The 19,672-nt window shown below is 39.4% G+C and overlaps 2 protein-coding genes and 1 long non-coding RNA gene across 6 annotated transcripts in view; all 3 read right to left on the reverse strand.

Moving 5' to 3' along the window:
* Positions 1 to 2,201, reverse strand: part of fdxr (ferredoxin reductase) — a 22,441-nt gene extending 20,240 nt beyond the window's left edge. For 3 of the 4 annotated variants that reach the window (XR_003039162.2, XM_025005927.2, XM_025005928.2), the window contains exons 1-2: positions 1,819 to 2,201; positions 1,408 to 1,511 (exon numbers count right to left, since the gene is read on the reverse strand). Coding sequence is in view for 3 of the 4 variants with exons in the window: in XM_025005927.2 (XP_024861695.1) it covers positions 1,408 to 1,511; positions 1,819 to 1,882 (168 nt within the window). In the remaining variant the exon portion in view is untranslated. The remainder of the gene's footprint in view (positions 1 to 1,407; positions 1,512 to 1,818) is intronic. The other variant, XM_017416074.3, reaches the window with a different exon arrangement.
* Positions 2,202 to 6,727: 4,526 nt separating this feature from the next.
* LOC108235868 lies at positions 6,728 to 8,823 on the reverse strand. Its single transcript, XM_017416129.3, has 4 exons — positions 8,633 to 8,823; positions 7,579 to 7,932; positions 7,350 to 7,474; positions 6,728 to 6,967 (listed from the first exon to the last, which is right to left on the reverse strand). Exons 1-4 carry the CDS (start codon positions 8,733 to 8,735, stop codon positions 6,812 to 6,814), a joined length of 738 nt encoding a protein of 245 aa, XP_017271618.1. The 5' UTR covers positions 8,736 to 8,823; the 3' UTR covers positions 6,728 to 6,811.
* A 2,123-nt stretch (positions 8,824 to 10,946) lies between these two features.
* LOC108235845 lies at positions 10,947 to 15,766 on the reverse strand. The gene is made up of 4 exons (XR_001808588.3): positions 15,070 to 15,766; positions 12,438 to 12,523; positions 11,981 to 12,292; positions 10,947 to 11,886 (listed from the first exon to the last, which is right to left on the reverse strand). It is a non-coding gene; the product is annotated as an uncharacterized LOC108235845 (long non-coding RNA).
* Positions 15,767 to 19,672: the final 3,906 nt, after the last annotated feature.

The raw sequence follows: 19,672 nt of genomic DNA on the forward strand, positions 1-19,672 counted from the left end.
GGTGAGAAGGGAATTTTTATATATATATATATATATATATATATATATATATATATATATATATAATTTTTTTTTTTTTTTTTACAGCCATTCTGTTGTAGATCAGCTGCTGTGTTTGGGATCATTGTTCTGTTGAATCATGACCCAGTTTGGTCAAAGCTAGTCTTTTTCTAACTGTCCTGTCATGAACTTTATAACTTTTTTCCCCGAAGATATCTTATATGTAGCTGTTTTTTTTAGCAATTTTATTTCAGCATTACAAGGTCTGATACTGGGGTGAATTTACTGGGACGTCCACTCCTGGGAAGACTGGCAGCTGTCCACTCGGGAATACGTTTTTTTTCCCCTCTGTAAAATAATGGACAGCAAATTGTTAAAAATAACCTTTCACCCTTCCCAGATTGAGGGGAAGCATCAGCTGCTTTTCTAAGGTCATTGCTGTTGTCTTTCCTCCTTGGTGTTGTGTTAACACACACCTGTCTGCACCAGAGCAGCAAACTGACAGAACTTGCTTTTCTAGAGGTGCTCACATTGATTATGATCAGTACATCTTATCAGCAGCTCCTGGCTGATACTTAACCTCCTAAATTCCATAGAAGCAAAAAGCACAGACTTAGTTTTTTTTCCCCACACACACAGCTTTTCCATTTTGACTTTGCTTTTATTTAATAAATAATGACATGGTGGAATCTGTTGTGTGTTTGTGTGCACCTGAGGTTAGATTAGATTTACAGTTTCAAAGCCCGGTAAAGACCAAATCATTTTTATGATGTTTTACTTGTCCTGGAACTGAAAAAAAAAAAAAAGCACTTTCTTTTCCCACGACTGTAGTTAGAAGTCTGAAAAAGCTTCAGAAACTCTACTAGACATCACTCAGAAGGATTTCTTGATGTGAGAAGCAGAAAATCAACCGCTCTAAAAAACTCTCTCAAGTCAGCAAAGAGCTTTGGGTTGTGATGCATGCGCGCAAAAATCATAGAGGAACCTTTTCCTCTCGGCTGGATTTTGGGACACGATCATCATGGCCTGTTTTTGTACCATCAAGCTGACCTTGTTTTTAATAAACCGAATCAAACCCCTTAATTTGATTCCAGGTGTTCCTACAGTAGAAGTGTTGTTTCTGCAGCCAAAGCACGACTTGCTTCATCTGTGTGGGTTCACAGCTAAAGGGCACACTTGAAGTGATATCCAGATCTTTTCTCCAGTTAATTTAATAACATTTTACAAACACCCTGACAAGTTAGCATGCTGATACAGTAGGGCTCATTCATACAGTCAAATGTATGTAATTTGACTGGTCAAGTAAACATAAACACTAGGAAGACCGGCGAGTGTTGTTCAGTTTATTTGAATGAAGACAAACACGTATAATCTCTGTAGTCTCTTATCTAAACAAGAAATACACACCTTGATAAGATGCTGTGCTGTGTAGAATCCAGCCGGACCACTTCCAACAATACACACCTTTGGAGAACTAGAGGACAAAAAAGCCTTTCCACACCCACTAAAGCCTGCAAAATGAAGAGTGGATGAAGCAGGAAAATGCTGCATGTCCAACCAACTATTCTCATGTAACACAGGTCTATGCTCACTGTCAGAGAAGGACTAAGACTGTTTAGCATTGAGTTTTATAATAATCATTCCATTTACATGTACGGGTCATGAGCCGAATTAACGAGTAGGCTGGGTTTAACAAAAAGTGAGCATCTTTTTTCAACAGTAGTGGAGCGTTGCCAATGCACACCCCAGACAACTTCAAATCGACTACATTTTGTATCAGGTTCGGGGGGTTCACAGTAGTGCCAATCAGTGGCTTACCTTCGTGAAGTCGTTTCGTCCATCCGCTTTTTCCCAAAGTCCACAGCAGAGTACGGCCGCTCATCTTTTCTCTCTTTGTAAAGACGAGCTGTCTGACATTCACCTACAAACTAGTTGTGTCGTTCCCCCCACTGCTCTGAGCTTTAGACAGTCAGTCAACAGTAATGGGATCAAAAGCCAAGGTGGGAACAGTTTATCTTGCCAGCGGAGTTTCCGCCGGCTGTTCCCTTTACGCTTTTTTCATTTAATGCTAACAGTTAGCTACGCTTTCAAGCCTCGGTTCCGTCTGAATTTATTTTTATATTTAAACTTAACGGATAAGTTTTTAAAAAACTACTCGGTTTTCATTAAAGGCTGCAACTTGGGTAACAGCAACAACAGTCCGTGGAAAACAAACTGAGTAGCGCGGAGGTTCCGCAGACACAGTAACCTTTTAGTTGCAGCTTTTCACTTTAGTTATTTATTTGTTTGTTTATTGTTATGATATACCTAATAAAGCTGTGTTTTTTTTTATTATTTAAACCAGAAACTGATGAATTATTAAGTCCCACAAACGCTCCTTGCCCTTCATCAATACCCTTAAAGTTGGTGCCTTTACACTGATTGTTATTATTCATTTTGGTAATTTTATTAATAATCTAACTTACAGTATGTTGTTGACACAAAGTTACCTATTAAACCTGTCTTACTCAGCCCCACAAAGTCTTGCTAAACATAAAAACACTTGAAACCCCAAACTTTTCAGCTTTTGACGCAAAATAAAAGTTGCAGAGACTAACTATTGCTGGTTAAAATATACAAACTTTGCCAAAAAACCCTCAAAACAAAGAATCTCATCAACCATTTTTCATCCATCCATTTTTTTACACGCTTCTCCTTTTTGTGTCCCGGTGAGCTGCTTTCTATCTTCAACAATTACTGTCTTTGAGGCGGGGGACATCCTGGACAGGTCGCAAGTCCATCACAGGGACACATAGAGACAAACGAGACAACCATTCACACTCACTCACACCTAAGGACAATTTAAGAGTTACCAGTAAACCTAACATGCATGTTTTTGGTCTGTGGGAGGAAACCGGAGTACCTGGAGTATAAATCATTTTATTATTTATTTATCACCACTGTTTTTATTTCTTTGCAACGGTTCAAACTAAATATGGTATTTTCACTCATTTTTTTAAGTTGGTTTGATTTCTATAGGTCTTCACAAGACTTTAGTTGTTGTTTTATAACCCACAGTGGGCTTCCATACTCCAACTTTGGGAACCACTGTTTTAAAGAGCGTCAAGATTTGCAAAAGCAAGTACTTAATTGAGATCACATGGGCTAAGCATTGAAAGAAATCTCATTAGCAATAACTTAACTGATGTGAGTCTACAAATAACCAAACTAACAGAGAATCACTCGCTGATTTCACTTCTGGTACTTCATCAACTTAGGAGCTGTAAACACTTTATTGAAGAATTGATTCTTATGATTTTTCAGACAGAAACTAATATCTTGAAAAAAATGTTTAAAAATATACATTTATCCCATCAAGTCGTGTTGCTACTTGTGTTTTCATTCATTTTGTGACTTCTTATGTTCAGTTTATTGTGGCACCAGTTCATTTCTGCCACTCCCACTCGCACCTGCTCCCTGTCATCATTAGTCTCATCTGTCTCCACTTACCTCATTGTGCTTCTGTGCTCCATCTTGGGTCTCTGCTACAGTGACTTGAGTTTTTGTTATTTTGGATCCTTTGCCGCCATTTCAGCATTTTGATTTGATATATTTTTAATAATTATTAAATCCTTAAGTTTGTTTTTAGAGCTCCTCGTTATGGTCTGCATTTCTGGGTCCAATGTCTATTACAAACCTTGACACAGACAGTTTGAGCAAAAATAATGTCTGTCTAATTGGAACTGTTCCCCTTTTAGCTTGATGTTTTGGATTCTTCAGCTGCACATAAGAAAAATCTCTCCTATTTGTAGAGATTACAAACAGTTTTATTTTTTAGTGCTGAGCAAAGAAACCACTGCTTTCAAAGTGACCAAATGAGGAAAAAAGATGTTCTGTCTCTCACTTCTATTTTTTATCTGCATGCCAGCAGCTTCTATCTGATCCACGTCTAAAAAACACAGTTTCTCTCTGTTCTAAACTTTGACAGCGAACAGAAATCAGAACAGCTGAAGTTATAAACTTTAATTCCTCATCTGTAATGTTTGTTTTTTCCTGTTTTATTCTTTGTGTTTTAAGCTGTCTTATCCAATACATTAAATGTTTGTTTCATACTTATTAGTTAAATACAGGAACGATTATATAAAAAATGACTTCAGTGTTTTTTTTTAAAAACAAGAACTAGGTGCGCAAGTTTGAATTTATACTGGTTAATTTCTCAAAGTAGATAGGGGGGAGGGGGGGGGGATAGATCTACCACCAAATTTTTCAACTTCACCTCAAATCAACAGCTAGATGGTTGAAACTTAGGCACATTTGGGACTACAAACTGAACAATGATCCAAAACACATCAGAACTGGTTTTAAATTGGATAAATCAGGCCTTTCAAAACTCCCAACCTGAATCCGATTAAATATTTGTGGACTACATAAAAAAAATTTAAAACTGGTCTGTGCCAGGAAAGCATCTAGTGTCAATAAACTCTACCAATCCTGCCTAGAAGAGTAGTCGAATATTTAGCCAGAATTATGCTAGAACCCTGTTGATGGATACAAAAAGCCTGTGGTTGAGCTGCAACTTGCTAAGAGATATTAAACCAAATATTAGTGGAATGTATGCATAATTATGACCCTGTTTTGGTTAGAAAAAATTCACAATAAATTCAAATTTGTACCCAGTTTTTGTTTAAAAAAAGTCTTTGAAGATCTATGTTGAAAAATCCTACCATGTTGGAAAAAGAATAGTGAAAATAAATTATTTAAAGATTAAAATTAATTCGACAGACATGTATATGATGTTTTTTCCCCCACTTTTACATATTTAACCATTTCAAGACTTCAAAAGAAGTACAAGAATTTTAAGAACGCGTATATTTACGTACATTTAATTTTCTTACAGGACAATAAAGCAACATGACAGTGAAGCACTTTGGAAACCACAGCAGGTTAAGTTAATGTGCCCTGCAAACAAAGAATGGGAAGAAAAATGCTTGCTCTGCACATTTTCTTTGCTAGAGGAAAGAAGGGTAAAAGCTCTCGTTCAAAAGGGGCACCAGTTGGACTTTATCAATCAGTAATAATTACTGTACATTACTTCTTTTTCACCCTTACTGTTTATCAGATTTCAACAGCTGAGGGCTGAATCCGCTCGTTACGGGGAATTCAGTCATGACAAATTATTATGAAAGGAGACCAAATTCGCCGTTTAAGGTTTTATTTCAAAATTAAAAACAGATCAAAATAAAATCACTAACAAGCAATTAACACAACAAGAATATAATGAACACAGTAACTCAGAGAAAAATAATGGAGTTTTAACATCAAGCAGTTACTCAGATGGTTTTAAACAGTTATACATTCACTTAACAATGATTTAACAAAGAGAACACAGACTTAGATTGTAAGCTCATCTAAAGCACACAAATCTTTTGAACAGGATGTTTTGATTAACATCTACGTTTAAGGATTACACACGCAAGAATTTTGGACAGTTGAGACGGTTTTGACAAGGATTTCACTTTGGAATTTAGATCAGAAGAATATTAATAAATTTGCGAGATTAACAGACGTCATAACCAGACCTAACATTACTTTTCTCATTATCAGCTAAGAAGCCATCGCCTAACTGTGATACAGGTGGATTGGGATAGGCCTCCCTGGAAACAATGTTGTGCAGGTGGAGGCCCCTGGAAAGGGTTGCAGGACCCGTGAGTCAACTGAGGATCGGCTGAGGTGAACAGTTTGTTTGGAAGGTCACCCCAGAGCAGGGGTGAGCAATCCTGGTTGTCGAGGGCCACTATCCTGCACGTTTTCCTTTTTTCCCTGCTCCAACACACCTGATTCAGTGGTTAAATCACCTCTTCGTGTTCCGCAGAAGCCTGTTAATGACACACTAATTCACATCAGGTGTGTTGGAGCAGAGAAACAAGGAAAACATGCAGGATAGTGGCCCTCCAGGACCACCCCTGCCCCAGAGGGCAACCCTGAGCGTCTGCATTTATCTTTTCCTGTTCAAAAGTTCTGTTGACCTCTGCAGTCTATCACTCCCGTAAGAATAAAGGGTTTTACATCTTTTGACTAATTTCTTATTACTTTGTAAATAAATGCACATATGAAAATCACCAACATTCGTTTCAATAGTTCATTACTGCATAAATCATGTTTTTTATGAGTTTTAGAAGAAGTAAAAACAATCTATCTGCTTGATTAGATGTCCAAGAGCGAATGTGAACAATTTATCAAAAAAATGTCAAGGTCAAAAGTCATAAAGTACAGGGGTCCTTTTAATGCTACACAAATAAGCACTTATAGACTTCAGAAGAAGTACAAGAATCATAAAACTGTAGATTTAATGCATATATATATATATATATATATATATATATATATATATATATATAAGGGCAGAAAGGTGTAGTACATGATCATATTTTTTTTTTTACAGAACAATAAAGAAACATGGCAATGAGGCACTTTGGAAACATTAACAGGTCAAGCCAGTGTGCGCTGCAAACAAAGAATGGAAAAAAAAAAAAGAAGAAGAAGCTTGCTCTGCATATTTTTCTCGCTGACTGCGTTCGCACGTACATCACACCTGTACAACTCAGCATCGGCCAGGATGTGGTAGCTCAGGCACATTTCTGCAGACAAAAACACTAATTTGGGTATAAAAGGAAACGAAAGGGCAGAACCAAAGGCTCGCCACCTCAGTCAACCGTTTGAGGTAAATTTGCTGCATAGGTCACATGGCTTTTTTTTTTTTTTTTTTTCAAGAAAAAAACAAAACAAAAAAAACATCAGATTTTAACATTTGGCCTTGCTCCTGCTCTGAACATCACCCGATGGACCTGAAGCCATAAATGTCTGTAGATGTGATTAAGTAAGAGCAGCGCTGGTGGGTCTGCCGGGGATGGTTAATGTGGTGAGGCCTGTCAGGTCTGGGAGGTCTGGGAGGTCTGGGGGATATGGCGGGTGTGAACTGCTTTTTGAACTGCAAGAACACACACACACACAAAAAAACCTTGAATACATGGCCACACTGTTGCACAACACTATTTGTTTAAACCAGCAACACACTAAACACATGATACCATGTAACAATGTAGAGGTTTATTAGCTAATGTAGCTTTTTTATACCAGTTTGACAACGAGTTGTTTTAGAAGCTTGAAAAAGAAGATAAAACTGTCCTTCAGTTGGTTAGCCATGAGCCTGGACAAAGATTTCTGCCCTCTTCATGCTACTCATGTTCTCTGCTGATAACTATTTAATAATAGTTACTTGAATGAACAGAGTAATATTTTAATCTGAGCACAGCGCCAGCCTCATGGCCTCTGCACGATTACGAGAACAAGTCGGCCATCATCACACTTACTCTCCTGCAGTTTACAACCAGAGCTCCGATGAAGAAGAACAGCGTGAAAACAAGCGCCACGCCACTCAGGGCGATCAAGGCGAAGTCCACGGTGTGGCCTTTGCATTGGTCCTGGGGAACGCTCTCTGTGGAGGGTGGGAGAACATTGAGCAGAAAACAAAAAGTTGAACGAAGAACACGTCGTGTCAGAAACTTTTCAATGTCGGCGAACAACGTGGAGTCTTTTCACCTCGGACTATGACGATGGTGCCGTTGCTCTCCAGGCTGATGACTTCGTTGATGTTGAAATAAATCCACCTGCAGTAATACAAGTCTGTGTCGTCCAACTTCAGCAGAGACAGCTTTATTGTAAACTCTAAGCTTTGGCCCTGCTGGGACGGAGTTATGGCAGTTCTGTTCTTCATTGTTACATCTAAAGTAGTCTTTTTGTTGAGTCCATTTTCAAAGGACAAGTACACAATTGTCTTGTTGTGAAAATACCTGTGTAAGCTTAGCCCTAAAGGTTTTAGCTGGGAGATGGTGCATGTGATCTGAACAGATGAGTTAGGTCTTGCATAAGGAATCGATGAGGGGCTTTGGGAAACTGCCAAAAAGAGAAATCAACGATTACCAACAGAGCTGCATGAATTAAACAAATAAAAACAAAAACATATATAGTCTCAACTAATGAAACTAAAGAATTTGGTAATGGATTTATATATATATATATATATATATATATATATATATATATATATATATATATATATATATATATATATATATATATATATATATATAATACCATTTCGTTTAGGTTTATTGCTTGAGTACTTTGAGTAACACACTTACTATTACATTAAATTAGTATTTTTAGCATCTAAGGCACTAGGATTGGTATATATATATATATATATATATATATATATATAAATGTGGGACTTTGACAAACACTCAGCTCAAATCTGTCCAGTAACTTAAAAATGAAGCTGCACCTGCAGCTGTAAATCATAAAATATCAATTATAACTGGGTTTATTTTTCTTAAAAAAAAACCCAACTCTTGTTATTGCTAATTTAATGTACAGAATTTGTTGTTGTTTCAGTACATTTACCTAAATTACCTTTTCTACCATTTTTTCTTTTTTTTTTTAAAGACAAAGCAACAAAAGGCCAAAAACAGGATGAAGCTGCAAACAGGAAAAGGTGACTCAGACTCTTCTCTGAAGATATCTTTGGTACATTCTTTAAATCCTAAACTCGGAACCCGCTTCTCCTTTCTCTCGCACGTAAAAATGCACTCACCTAAGCTGACACTCACGACTGCGGGTATGCAGAACAGTCCCAACACACAGCTCCACCAGTGGGCCTTCATCATGCGAGCCTGGCTGCAGGCAGCTCGCCCCATGCAGCCGTCATGCAGCAGCTTGGCAGACTGACAGGCTGACTGTCACTTGAATGCTGTATCTGTGGTGAACGGAGGAAACTCTGCTGACTCTTTTCAGTTCTTCGGCTGTGTGTGGGTGTGTTTTTGTCACGCTGCTGTTTTACATCAAAGCTGCAGAAGCTGTTTGTTACTGGCAGCTTTATTTGGAAAGATGTTCTACGTCTCACAGATTCATGTAAAGAGTCTAGGTTTACCTACACAATAATAAATCCAACGCCAGTCAGTGTTTCCACAACATGTACAGTGCATTGAAAAGTATTTGTACCCCTGGAACTTTTCCATTTTGTCACAATAAAACCAAAAAAAATCAAAGTAATTAACTAGGCTTTTATGTGATAGACCAAAGAAAAGTGTTTTTTTTTAAACTAACAACAATAGAAATCGGAAATAACGTTTGTATTCCAGCTGCAAGTCTTTTGGGTGTATTTCTCTACCAGCTTTGCTCATCTAGAGACTGAAATTATTGGCCCATTCTTTGCCACATAGCTCAAGCTCTGTCAGATTGGATAGAGAGCCTCTGTGAACAATTTTCAAGTATTGTCACAGTTGGATTTGAGTCTTGACTTTACAGGGCTGTATACTTTGATCCCATTGTAGCTCCGGTTGGATGTTTCGGGTCATTGTCCTGCTGGAAGGTGAACCTCCGCCCCAGTCTCAGGAAGTCTGCAGCCTCTAACAGGTTTTCTTCCAGGCTAGTCCTCTATTTAGATTCATCTTCCTATTAACTCTTACCAGCTTCCCTGTCCCTGCTAAGGAAAAGCATTCCCACAGCATGATGCTGCCGCCACCATGTTTCATGTTGAGGATGGTGTGTTCAGGGTGATGTGCAGGGTTAGTTTGGTCAGATCTGATGAGACCAGCTTCTTCAACATGTTTGCTGCAAATGGTTTTCTTTCAACAACGGCTTTCTTCTTCCATAAAGACTTTATGTGGTGCACTAATAGTTGTCCTGTGGACAGATCGTCCCACCTGAGCTGTGGATCTCTGCAGCTCTTCCAGAGTCATCATGGGGATTCTTAGCTGCACCTTAGATTTATGCTCTCCTTGACCGGCTGGGCAGTTTAGGTGGACGGCCATGTCTTGGTAGGTTTGCAGTCATGCCGTCCTCTTCCATTAACAGATGCTGGATTGAACAGAGCTCAGTGGGATGTTCAAAGCTTCGAGTATTGTTTTTATATCCTCAACCTGTTTAAAACCTCTCAACAACTTTACCCCTGACGTGTTTGGTGTGTTCCTTGGTCTTCATGACGCTGTTCTTATCACTAAGGCCTTCTTAGAATAGCGTGTCATTTTCCTTTCACTTCACAATACTGCACTCCTTTGCTTGGTCTGCCACATAAAATCCCAGTAAACTACTGGTTGTAATGTGACAAAATGTGTAAAAATTCCAGGGGTATGAATACTTTTTTCAAGACTCTGTAAGTCAGTGCTTCCACAGCATACATATGTACGTTCACCCTTTATTTATTTAGATACTTCCAGGATGTTTGAAGCACATGGGTTCTTTTTCAAAAATACTTTCCCTTGAAGGTTTGGTGTGTTGGGCTTTTAAGCCAGTACCTCACTGGGGCTGTGAGTGTCGGCAACAAACTGTGGGTCATTGGCGCTGCAGTTTCCAAAACGTCTCGAAACATTTGCGAGGGTTCTCTATTCCCTTGTGTCGGAAAGTCAGAAAGCGCAACTGTGGGAGGGCTTGGCGACCCCATGAAACCAAATTGTGACTGACTGGAGACAGAGAAGTGAATAAATTGTGATCAAACTGAGAGATAATTAAAAACACTTTGGAAAAAAAAAAGTGCAGACCATTCACAGGAATGTTGTGCGAATGTCACAATGTTTTTGCGGTCATGTACATATGCAAATGTGTTGTGAGGACCAGTTCGGTGGGATTTCAAGTGAAAATTAGCATATTTTCTTGCAGTTTTCTATCTCCAACTAGTCACAGTTCAGTGTGTTACTGACCTGCATGAAAACAAAAACGATGCTGGGCTTCCCCATTATGTTTAAGAAGCAAGATATTCAAAATCCCAACACAATGGCTTCGGAAAGTATTCAGACCCCTTCACTTTTTTTTGCAATTTTGTTATATTGCAACCTGATGCTACAAATGTTTAATCTTTCTTTTAAATGATCTACACTCAATACATCAAAATTACAAAGTGCGAACAGAAATTCATAAAAAAATTAGTGAATTTATTACACATTAAAACAACTGAGAAACATTTCCATGAATATTCAGGTGTTTGGCTTTGTGAGATTGTCCTCTGATCAAACCTTAATCTAAAGAAAAATGGGACTAAAAGAAAAATTAGGTATGTTAAAAACAAAAGTGTTTATTATCAAATCAGAGGGGCAAGACGGTATGTGGTTGATGAGGTTCAGAGGTCATCTCTCAATTAGACGTTCATTGTTTTGATAGATGGCTTCCTTAGTTTATGTGTCAGTGTTTATTTTGTCATGACACCAATAAAGGATTAAAAAAACAAACAAACATTGCACATATTAAAAATACTATAGACTAATAAGTGCTACGTCAAAAGGTGAATGAGATATGTACATAGAGCTGGATAAATGCAGTCCATTTAAAAGACAGCTTTGTGAGAAATAACTTTAATGACAAAAAATATTTAGATATTTATTATTTTATACAAAAACCCCTTGCATTTTGGCCCTGTTTTCGACAAAACTCAAAGTCCCAAGGCCCCCCCCGTTTCTGTCGATAAATAACCTGTACACGCACTTACACAAAGCTACCAGCAGGAACTCTGGTGCCTTTTTTTTGAGAACATCTGTGACGGCCATATTGACACGTCCATGCTTCAGATATGTGGACAAACCACCTGAATAGCAATCATCCAGGCCAAATAAATTATCGGAGAAAATCTAAACAACAGTTTTAAAAAAAAAAAAAAAAACTAACTTTCTCATGGTTCTCACAAAAGTTCCTGCTGACGATGGTCTGAAACATCCTCTGGTTTCCTTCTTTTGAACGTCAAAAAAAGAAGAAAACATAAAATGGCTACAGCAGCGGCTGGAGAAAGGACACCGAGGACGGTGGCTGTCACATGTGAGGGGGTCTCCTCAGTCTTGATCTCCAGTGTCTTTATTGTCTCTGACAAAGCAAAAATACTTTGTTTAAATACAACTTGTTCCTCATACCTGAACAATACAAATACATAAGCATTAAGATGCTCAAAGCTACTTACCATTGACTTGTACTGCGATAGAAGAAAAATGATCCATTCCACAGTTTGAGAACATCTCAACTGTGTAATTTTTCTCTTCTGAGACACTTAAGATAGTCAGTGACACATAAGTGAGATTGTCCCATTCACAGGTGTATTTGTTCCAGTCACTGTCACATAGTCCGCTGTCATCTCCGTCATCGTCTGTGTGACGCCAGCGGAACTCTGTCCCAATACAACTCTGTTCATGCAGAGTCCACTTTATGCTACAGTTCAGTGTCACAGAGTCTTCAAGCCGGACTGTCGCCATCTTATTGCAAATTAGTTTCACTCCTGAAAGAAGAACAGCAAAAAACAATGGGCTCACTTATCATTTATTCCACATATTTGTACGCATGTATGTATGTATGTATGTATGTATGTATGTATGTATGTATGTATGTATGTATGTATTCTGTAGCTGTGCCTGAAAAATTACCTTCATCTGTTGAGACTTGGTGTAGTACGACATACAGCAGACTCAGACTTATCCAAAGGCTGGACATCTTGGGATATTTCTGCGCACTGAGAAGGCAGAACAAAAGAAGTTAAACAAATGACTCTCCTGCCTTTGCCTGGCTTATCTGAAGTTGGCTCATTTTTTTTCTTTTTTTTAATATTCTATGTGAACTCATAAATTTGGGCGCCTTCAAACGGGGATCACAATTACCATGTTTGCCAAAACACGCCCTCATACGCCCTGTTTTCTGTGGTATTGACAGCTTTGCTTCTGTTAAGCTAACGTGCTACACTTTGCTGCTGTGATTCTAAGCTCATGAGTTCCAGCTGAAGGCAGCAAATACCCTGACAGTCAGACAAAACGTCTTATATCGGGAATGGAGTAAGAGTGTTTCTTAAGTGCAGAGCTAAGCTAACTAGCACGGTCTACATACATTAATGTCGTTACACAAATGTTGTTTGGGTGAGAAAACGGTGACAAACTAAACAAATAGCATCATGCAAAAGTGTAGAGGTTTCATATTAGCAAATGTAGGGTATGTTGTTTTGGAGAACGAGTCGTTCTCAAAAAATTAGTTTAAAAAACAGGCCCTTGTTTAGCTAGCCATTACCCAAGCCTGAATTGAGACATGGATTCCGGCAAATACCTGACCCATAGCTGGAAAGAAGCTCCATCTTTCTACTGTGTGCTAAATTTATGGATAATGTTGCTTTCGAGATCACCTGTTTAGTTTAGAAATACCAGTTTTATCACCTCCGACAAGGGGGTTAGGTTTTTGGTAGCTAACTCTGCGACTGTGTAACGTAGGAATGTCAAGCTGCACAGCCGGACACCTCGTGGATCAAAGATGAATCCTATTGATTTCACGGTCAAAGGTCAAAGGTCAAGGTCACAGTTGACCCCCTCCCCTCCCCTTTGTTAAAACCTTGTCTATGCTCCAGCAGGTGAGCCCTTTGTTAGAACATTGTTTAGGTTTGTTTTTAAATTTTACTTAAGGCTCCGGCATACTCCACAAGAAATCAAGAAGTCTGTTCGTGGTTCGGTTGCGAGACATTCGTTTTCGCACACACCTTTCATTCCATGAGATACTCAGATCACTACTCCTCTCTCTTCCTGCAGCGTTAAAACAGGTTTCTTCCCACCGCCAACTCAACTCTCCTGTCCTTGTACAGCTTTTTGCTTCCCAGACGTGTTTATTAAACCGACTGAGACAGTACACGCTGTTTGGCATTAGCAAATATGACGGTGCACAATAATGAACAAACGAAGGGAACGTGTCCCCATGCTGCCCGGCCGAAACGTTTCTAGGTTTTGGTGGAACAGTTGTAAAGACGGCTGTATTTTCTAAGCTGCTTTTCAGCAGAGCAGCAGAAGCAAAATGGCTCCATTAAAGCTCACTGGCTTTTTCCGCATAAACAGCTTCTGACTGATACTTGGCGCAAGCACCTGAGAGAAAAAGTACGGACAGGGTCTTGTGTCCCGAAGTGGCGGACAAAGCTGCTACGGGAACAAAATGACAGAATTTTCATCACGCGACCACCACTTAGAGCCAACTTCGTGACTTCTCGTGGAGCATGGAAACAGCTTTGTTCTAATATCTCGCTACATAAAAGCAGAGATGGAAGTTGCAAATGAACTGCCACTGTGGTGACTGGACTGTGAAGTGATCCAATTAAAAGATTTTGGATCTGTCTTGCTAATAATCTACCAACCATGAAGCTCCATAAAATCCAGCCATCAGTAAGCAAGACTGGTTATTTTTTGGTAGAGTTGGTCTGTTTCTCCGTCTGTTAGCAAGATGACTTTAAAACTAATGAACAGGTTTTTGAAATGTTGGGGTTGTCACAAAAACACAAGTGAATAAATTTTGGCAGTGATCCGGATCATACAAAAGTTCAGTGGTGTCAGTAACCCTTTGACCTTGGCTGAGGTTTGAGCTCTCCGAGTGCTTTTAGTTGTCTTTGTGGGTACAAAAAATAAAAAAATCATTAAAATAATTTGTCCAAACTGCTTGTAAGAAAAAGCCTAAAGCAAAAAAAAAAAAAAAAAAATATATATATATATATATATATCCTGGCTTATCTTTCTTTTCTGTGCAGACATGACACCTAATCTCTTGAGTGGCTGTTTTATGCCTGAGTGATTAATGAGGGATTATTACGTGTCTTAAACAAACAAGAACAGACCTCTAAAAAGATATGTGACAAGGACCGGAAAGAACAAAAAAAAAAAAAAAAAAAAAAACTTCCAAAAATGTAAAAGCATGAAGGAATGATTGATCCGTATCGCTCTAAAAGATAAGAGCTTGTTAAAATAACACATTTTTGTGATGTCAGAAAACAAACCTCCAACCTGCCAATGAAAATTTCCACGAAGTTTATGTTTAAGTTGTTTATTTTTCTTTTTCCACTTTAAGATAATAATAAGACGAAGATTAGAATTTTGCTTACAGCTGCTTACTGATTATTTTATCCACTAATCAAACTGTTGATATAATATTAAAAAAAAAGCATTAACTAGATTGGAATAATCTGACACCAACTAGCTTTTTTTAGTGAAATAAAAATGCCAAATTCTATCCAAAAAACAAAGGGTGCACGCAGAAACTCACCTCCTCAGTTTGCAAGCCTGAACGTTCGGTGGTTACAGGCAAAAAACAAGAAGTAAAACTGAAATTCCAGCCACTGGTCGCTCCCGCGTCGTCCACATGGTATCTGACAAGTTTATGATAACAGAGCAGCCCTGATGAGCACTCATAAAGCTCGTCAGGCACCTCTAGGAGTGACAAGTTGTGGCAACTCCTTTAAACATTTAAAGAATGTCGAATTGGTAAACTGCCTGCTGGAGACAACTGCCAGCCATCATGTGACGTGCTCAACAGGAAACTGGGTTTATGCTCGGTCGGTCGCCAGGCAGAAATTAGATGACTCTTCTTTTCTAAGGAAAAACGCTTCCTTTTTAAATACCAGTTTGACCAAGTTGTCATTATCGAGTTACACAAGCTCATTGCTTATTGCCATCAACTGTAACAATGGACTGTCTTGGCTTCATTCATTTCGATTCGAAGGCGTGCCAGCAGAGATTGATAGAACAGGGAGAGCAGAGGACTGCAAAAATAGGATCTATAAGAAGGCTTTTAGCCTCTTGAAATCAGAAAAACAAAATACCAATATCCTGTTTTGTGGCCCTTGAAGGGTTTATTATTACCTAAAAGCAGCTAATAGGTGCTTTTTCATTAACCTGAAACTAATGGGTGTTATTCAGGAGGGAACAGCAACTTAGAAATTTGAGTGAATAAGAGAAGGATTTTACAACAAAACAAATGCAAATATACAGACCTAAACAGCGAGTAACGTTTGCTGGTAATATTGAAGACGATGTCATCACAAGTTTGAATTCATTGTTGATTTTCTCTAATCCACATTGGGTCAAAATATCCGCATACAACCCCACTAATATTCGGTAAAATGTCCCTTAGCAAGTTAACCTCCACCGCACACTCTTTGTGTTGCGACACAAAATTGCGACATTTGTTCCATTTTCAGCTACTGCGGTTCGCGTTCACACTAAACTGAGTCAATCGAGCCAAACCCTTTGAGCAACCTGTTCCTTCCTTCACTTGTGGTGGCTCTGCACCAAGAACTACTGAAGGAAACGACACGAAAACCTCTGAAGAAGACACTGAGCGCAACTTCCTTTTTCTGTAAAAGTAAACAAAAATGGAATGGCGTCAAATTTGAGCGGGAATGACTTATATGGACATATAAGTCAGACTCGGTCCGATGACTTATATGGACATATAAGCCATTGCCTAAGAACCTTGTCATAAGAACCAAGGTTCTTATGACATATATGGACATATAAGTCATTGATGAGCGGTTTTACGATTTCTGTTTTGTCTGCACATCTGTCTTCGAGCCATTTCTCCCCCTAGTGGTAGAAATGCGCATTTGTTTTGGTCGCATTTATCCAGAAGGCCCTGTGCTGTAGTCCGCTTCCTGCTTTTGGAGCAGTCTGCGGTCCGCTTGCGTTCACATATGCATTTGAACAGCACCAGAGTTCACTTCAACCGAACCGAGACCGAGGTTTTTAGGCGGACCGGAGTTCGCTTTGTTGGTCCGCATCAGAGTTTGATTGTGCGTTCACACCTCTCCAAATGACTTTCTAGGCAAACAAACTAGAGTTTGATTGAAGTGGACTGAACAGGGATGGTATGAATGCACCCTAAGTCTTACAAACACATCTTGTGATCGTTGCCAAATAACTCAATCTTTATCTCATTTGACCAATAGTCCTCTTTCTCCGGAAGGCATTTAGATTCTTCATGTGGGCAGCTGAAAATTCAGACAATCTTGCATGTGTCTACTTGTAAAACAGGAGCTTTAACCCCCTCTCGGTCCATGGGGGATGTAAAACTGGTTTCACTGTGGACAGGGACTCTGGTGCTTTAACACTTTTCCGTTTATGACAAACTCGAGACTTCCTGATTCCAGAAATTCCTCACCAGCTTCCTCTTCTTCCTAAATCTTTATTGAGTTCCTTGGACTTTACCAGTGTTCCAATATTGGTCAGTCTTATCAGAGCTATGGATTTATTTGAGCCAGTATAATTTTGACCTTGAGAAAATCCACAGTAAATTCAAACTTGTGGACCCGATTCTTGTTTGTACAAATCTTGACATTGGATAGTTGTTCCACCTTGGGAAACAAAACAATGAAGCATAAAGTAAAAATGACTGGCACAATAACAAAAATTATAATTGAAGGCGTGGCAATTTTTGAAGGAATGCATACTGCTCACCCCTTTTTATGTCAAAGATTTAAACTGAAATCATCTTGTGCCGACAAGGGACGGAGTTATAGCTGTTTTAGTCAAACCTTGTAAATGATTTCATGCAATCTTGTGCGATACTGAGGGATTTTGCAAAATGCGCTAGCACAGAGTATGTCATGGAGACGACTCTCAGCTACCGCCTCATACATTTTAGCTCAACATATGTAAACCTGACTGAGTTATTGCCATTTTGGTTTTGGCCAAGGTTGCTCAGCTGTGGCAGCCAACTTGAATGGGATTAACTTCTAAAGTTAATCAGCTGTAGATCTTTATCCACCGATTACATTCAGAGAGAATGAATTGGCATTTTGCTAACGGTACACACACTCAGGCAAAAACTTTATCGCTCTTGCCTTTGGCTGCAGGCGATAACAATTCACTGGGTATTATTTAAAAAGAGGTTCACAAGGCACAGGTTCTAAAAACGGCTGCAAAGAACTAACGTGGGACCTGATAAGAAGGATCTGACAGGTCCAGCTGATAAAAACGATTCAAAGGTCCCACCTCTGCAAATAACTATGGCTCCTTAACAAACACGGAGGAACTAAAGCTAATCGTGAAGCTAATTATGTCAGAGGGGATCAATTTCCCCACAGCCAACGAGTTACCTTAGTGCTAATAATTAACCCGCTGCAGATATACGACGAAAAGTGTGGTGTGAAGTTCCGAAAGAAGGGTATTCGAAATATGAGGAAAAGGAGAGTTTGAAACGGGGCGAGAGGGACGGATGAAAAGAAGGTTGCTCAATACGGGGTCAAAGGTCAAGTCCAACTCCACAGGTCAGAGTTCAGACGTTACGGCATGCAGGGTTCATCCAAGGTGACCAGTTTTTCTTTAGTGAACTATGAGGAAGCTACTCGCAGTTCCTTTCACTTTACACGTTATTATTACCACTTATTAGCCAATTAGGAGGAAATCTAGTCTACAAAAACAAAAACAAAAAAGGTAAACACCTAATATCACTCATTGCCAAGAGTGGAAAGCGGGGGCGATCATGCTTTTGCCCGTGTTCGATTTGTCTGCGTCGTTAACAAAAGCTCTCCCGAACCGCTGAACGGGATTTAATCAAACCGGGAATGACGGGTCAACTTTCGGAGTCGACCAGATTCAAGACGGCCGCCACAGCGAAGTGTTCCTAGCGTCCAGAGGAAACTACCATATTTTCTGCACTATAGGGCGCACTGGATTATAAGACGCACTGTCAGTGAATGGTCCATTTTCGAACTTTTGTAAGGCGCACCGGACTATAAGGCACACAAAGCAAAACAAAAGCATCAAGTATAAACGCCTACACCGTATGTGTAGCCCTGCGCGACTATAACTGAGCCTTAATGCTGCAAGCGGTGTGGCTTTGTAGTTTACCAAAGTTGTACTAAAACATTACGACTTCTTACATATATAAGGCGCTCTGTCGTTTTCTGAGAAAATTGAAGGCTTTTAAGTGCGCCTTATAGTCCAGAAAATACGGTAAACAAATGGCTTTCACTTCTTTTGGGTTCACTGGCTGAATTAAAGTGAAGAGCAGCCGTTGAGTGAACCTCGGACACACCGGCTGCTCCTTGGAATCCAGAACCACCGGTGAACGTGTGCGACACGCGCCCCTTGTGCAACTTCTCCTACAAAATCAAAACATCTCTTTCGCCAACTTTCCTAATGACAGCACCTTTTGAAAAAAAAGACGACGTCGGAAAATCTGGGCCCTAAAGCAGCGGTTAGAGAGAGCAATTTTTGCAATGTATGGCGCACCACTGATGCCTAACTCTGCATAAGAAAGAACTGCAGAGGACGTAGACAAATTAAAAAAAGAAACTTTAATGACTAATGCTCAGTCATCTCAGTAATCAGGAAGTGCAGAATCAGCCGTTGAGCCACAGTGGCCTAAAATCCTGGCATGTACACTCTGACTTGGACGGAGTAAATCTCATAAACAGACTTGAAAGAGCTTCCGACTTGGCAAATAAACTCATGTTTGACAGTGTGGGTTTCTGTTAGAGCCTGAAGGAAATTACCAGAGGGAGAAAGTAAAAAAAAAAAAAAGTCTTGCTCTCAGCGCTTTCAATTTTAAAGTTCAGCTCAGGTGGGGTGGAGAGAATTAGATGGGAACTTGGTTCGAAGTACCACAGCGGAAGGAATGCATTGTTCTTATTCTGAAGCGCAGAGGTGGGAGTGTGATCATGAGCGGCTGAATCGGGGCAACGCAAGTCGGGCGTGTTAGTGTGGGTAGTGTGAACAGCTGGAAATCTGCCAACTTATTGGCAAATGAAATGACAAAGGAGAGGCTTTAAAAAAAAAAAAAAGGAATGTTTAAGTTTAGCAACACTCAGACAAACAGAAAGTGTTAAAACTGAAACCTGGCCAACCTGCAAGCTATAAAAACTAAA

Source organism: Kryptolebias marmoratus, linkage group LG17 (genome assembly GCF_001649575.2).
Source record: "Kryptolebias marmoratus isolate JLee-2015 linkage group LG17, ASM164957v2, whole genome shotgun sequence".
NCBI lineage: Eukaryota > Metazoa > Chordata > Actinopteri > Cyprinodontiformes > Rivulidae > Kryptolebias > Kryptolebias marmoratus.

Coding starts and splice junctions, on each gene's coding strand:
- LOC108235868 (XM_017416129.3), bottom strand. CDS start 8,735: ATGGGGCGAGCTGCCTGCAGCCAGGCTCGCATGATGAAGGCCCACTGG. Junction 7,933..8,632: donor AGTCGTGAGTGTCAGCTTAG/GTGAGTGCATTT, acceptor TCTTTTTGGCAG/TTTCCCAAAGCCCCTCATCG. Junction 7,475..7,578: donor CACCATCGTCATAGTCCGAG/GTGAAAAGACTC, acceptor CACCCTCCACAG/AGAGCGTTCCCCAGGACCAA.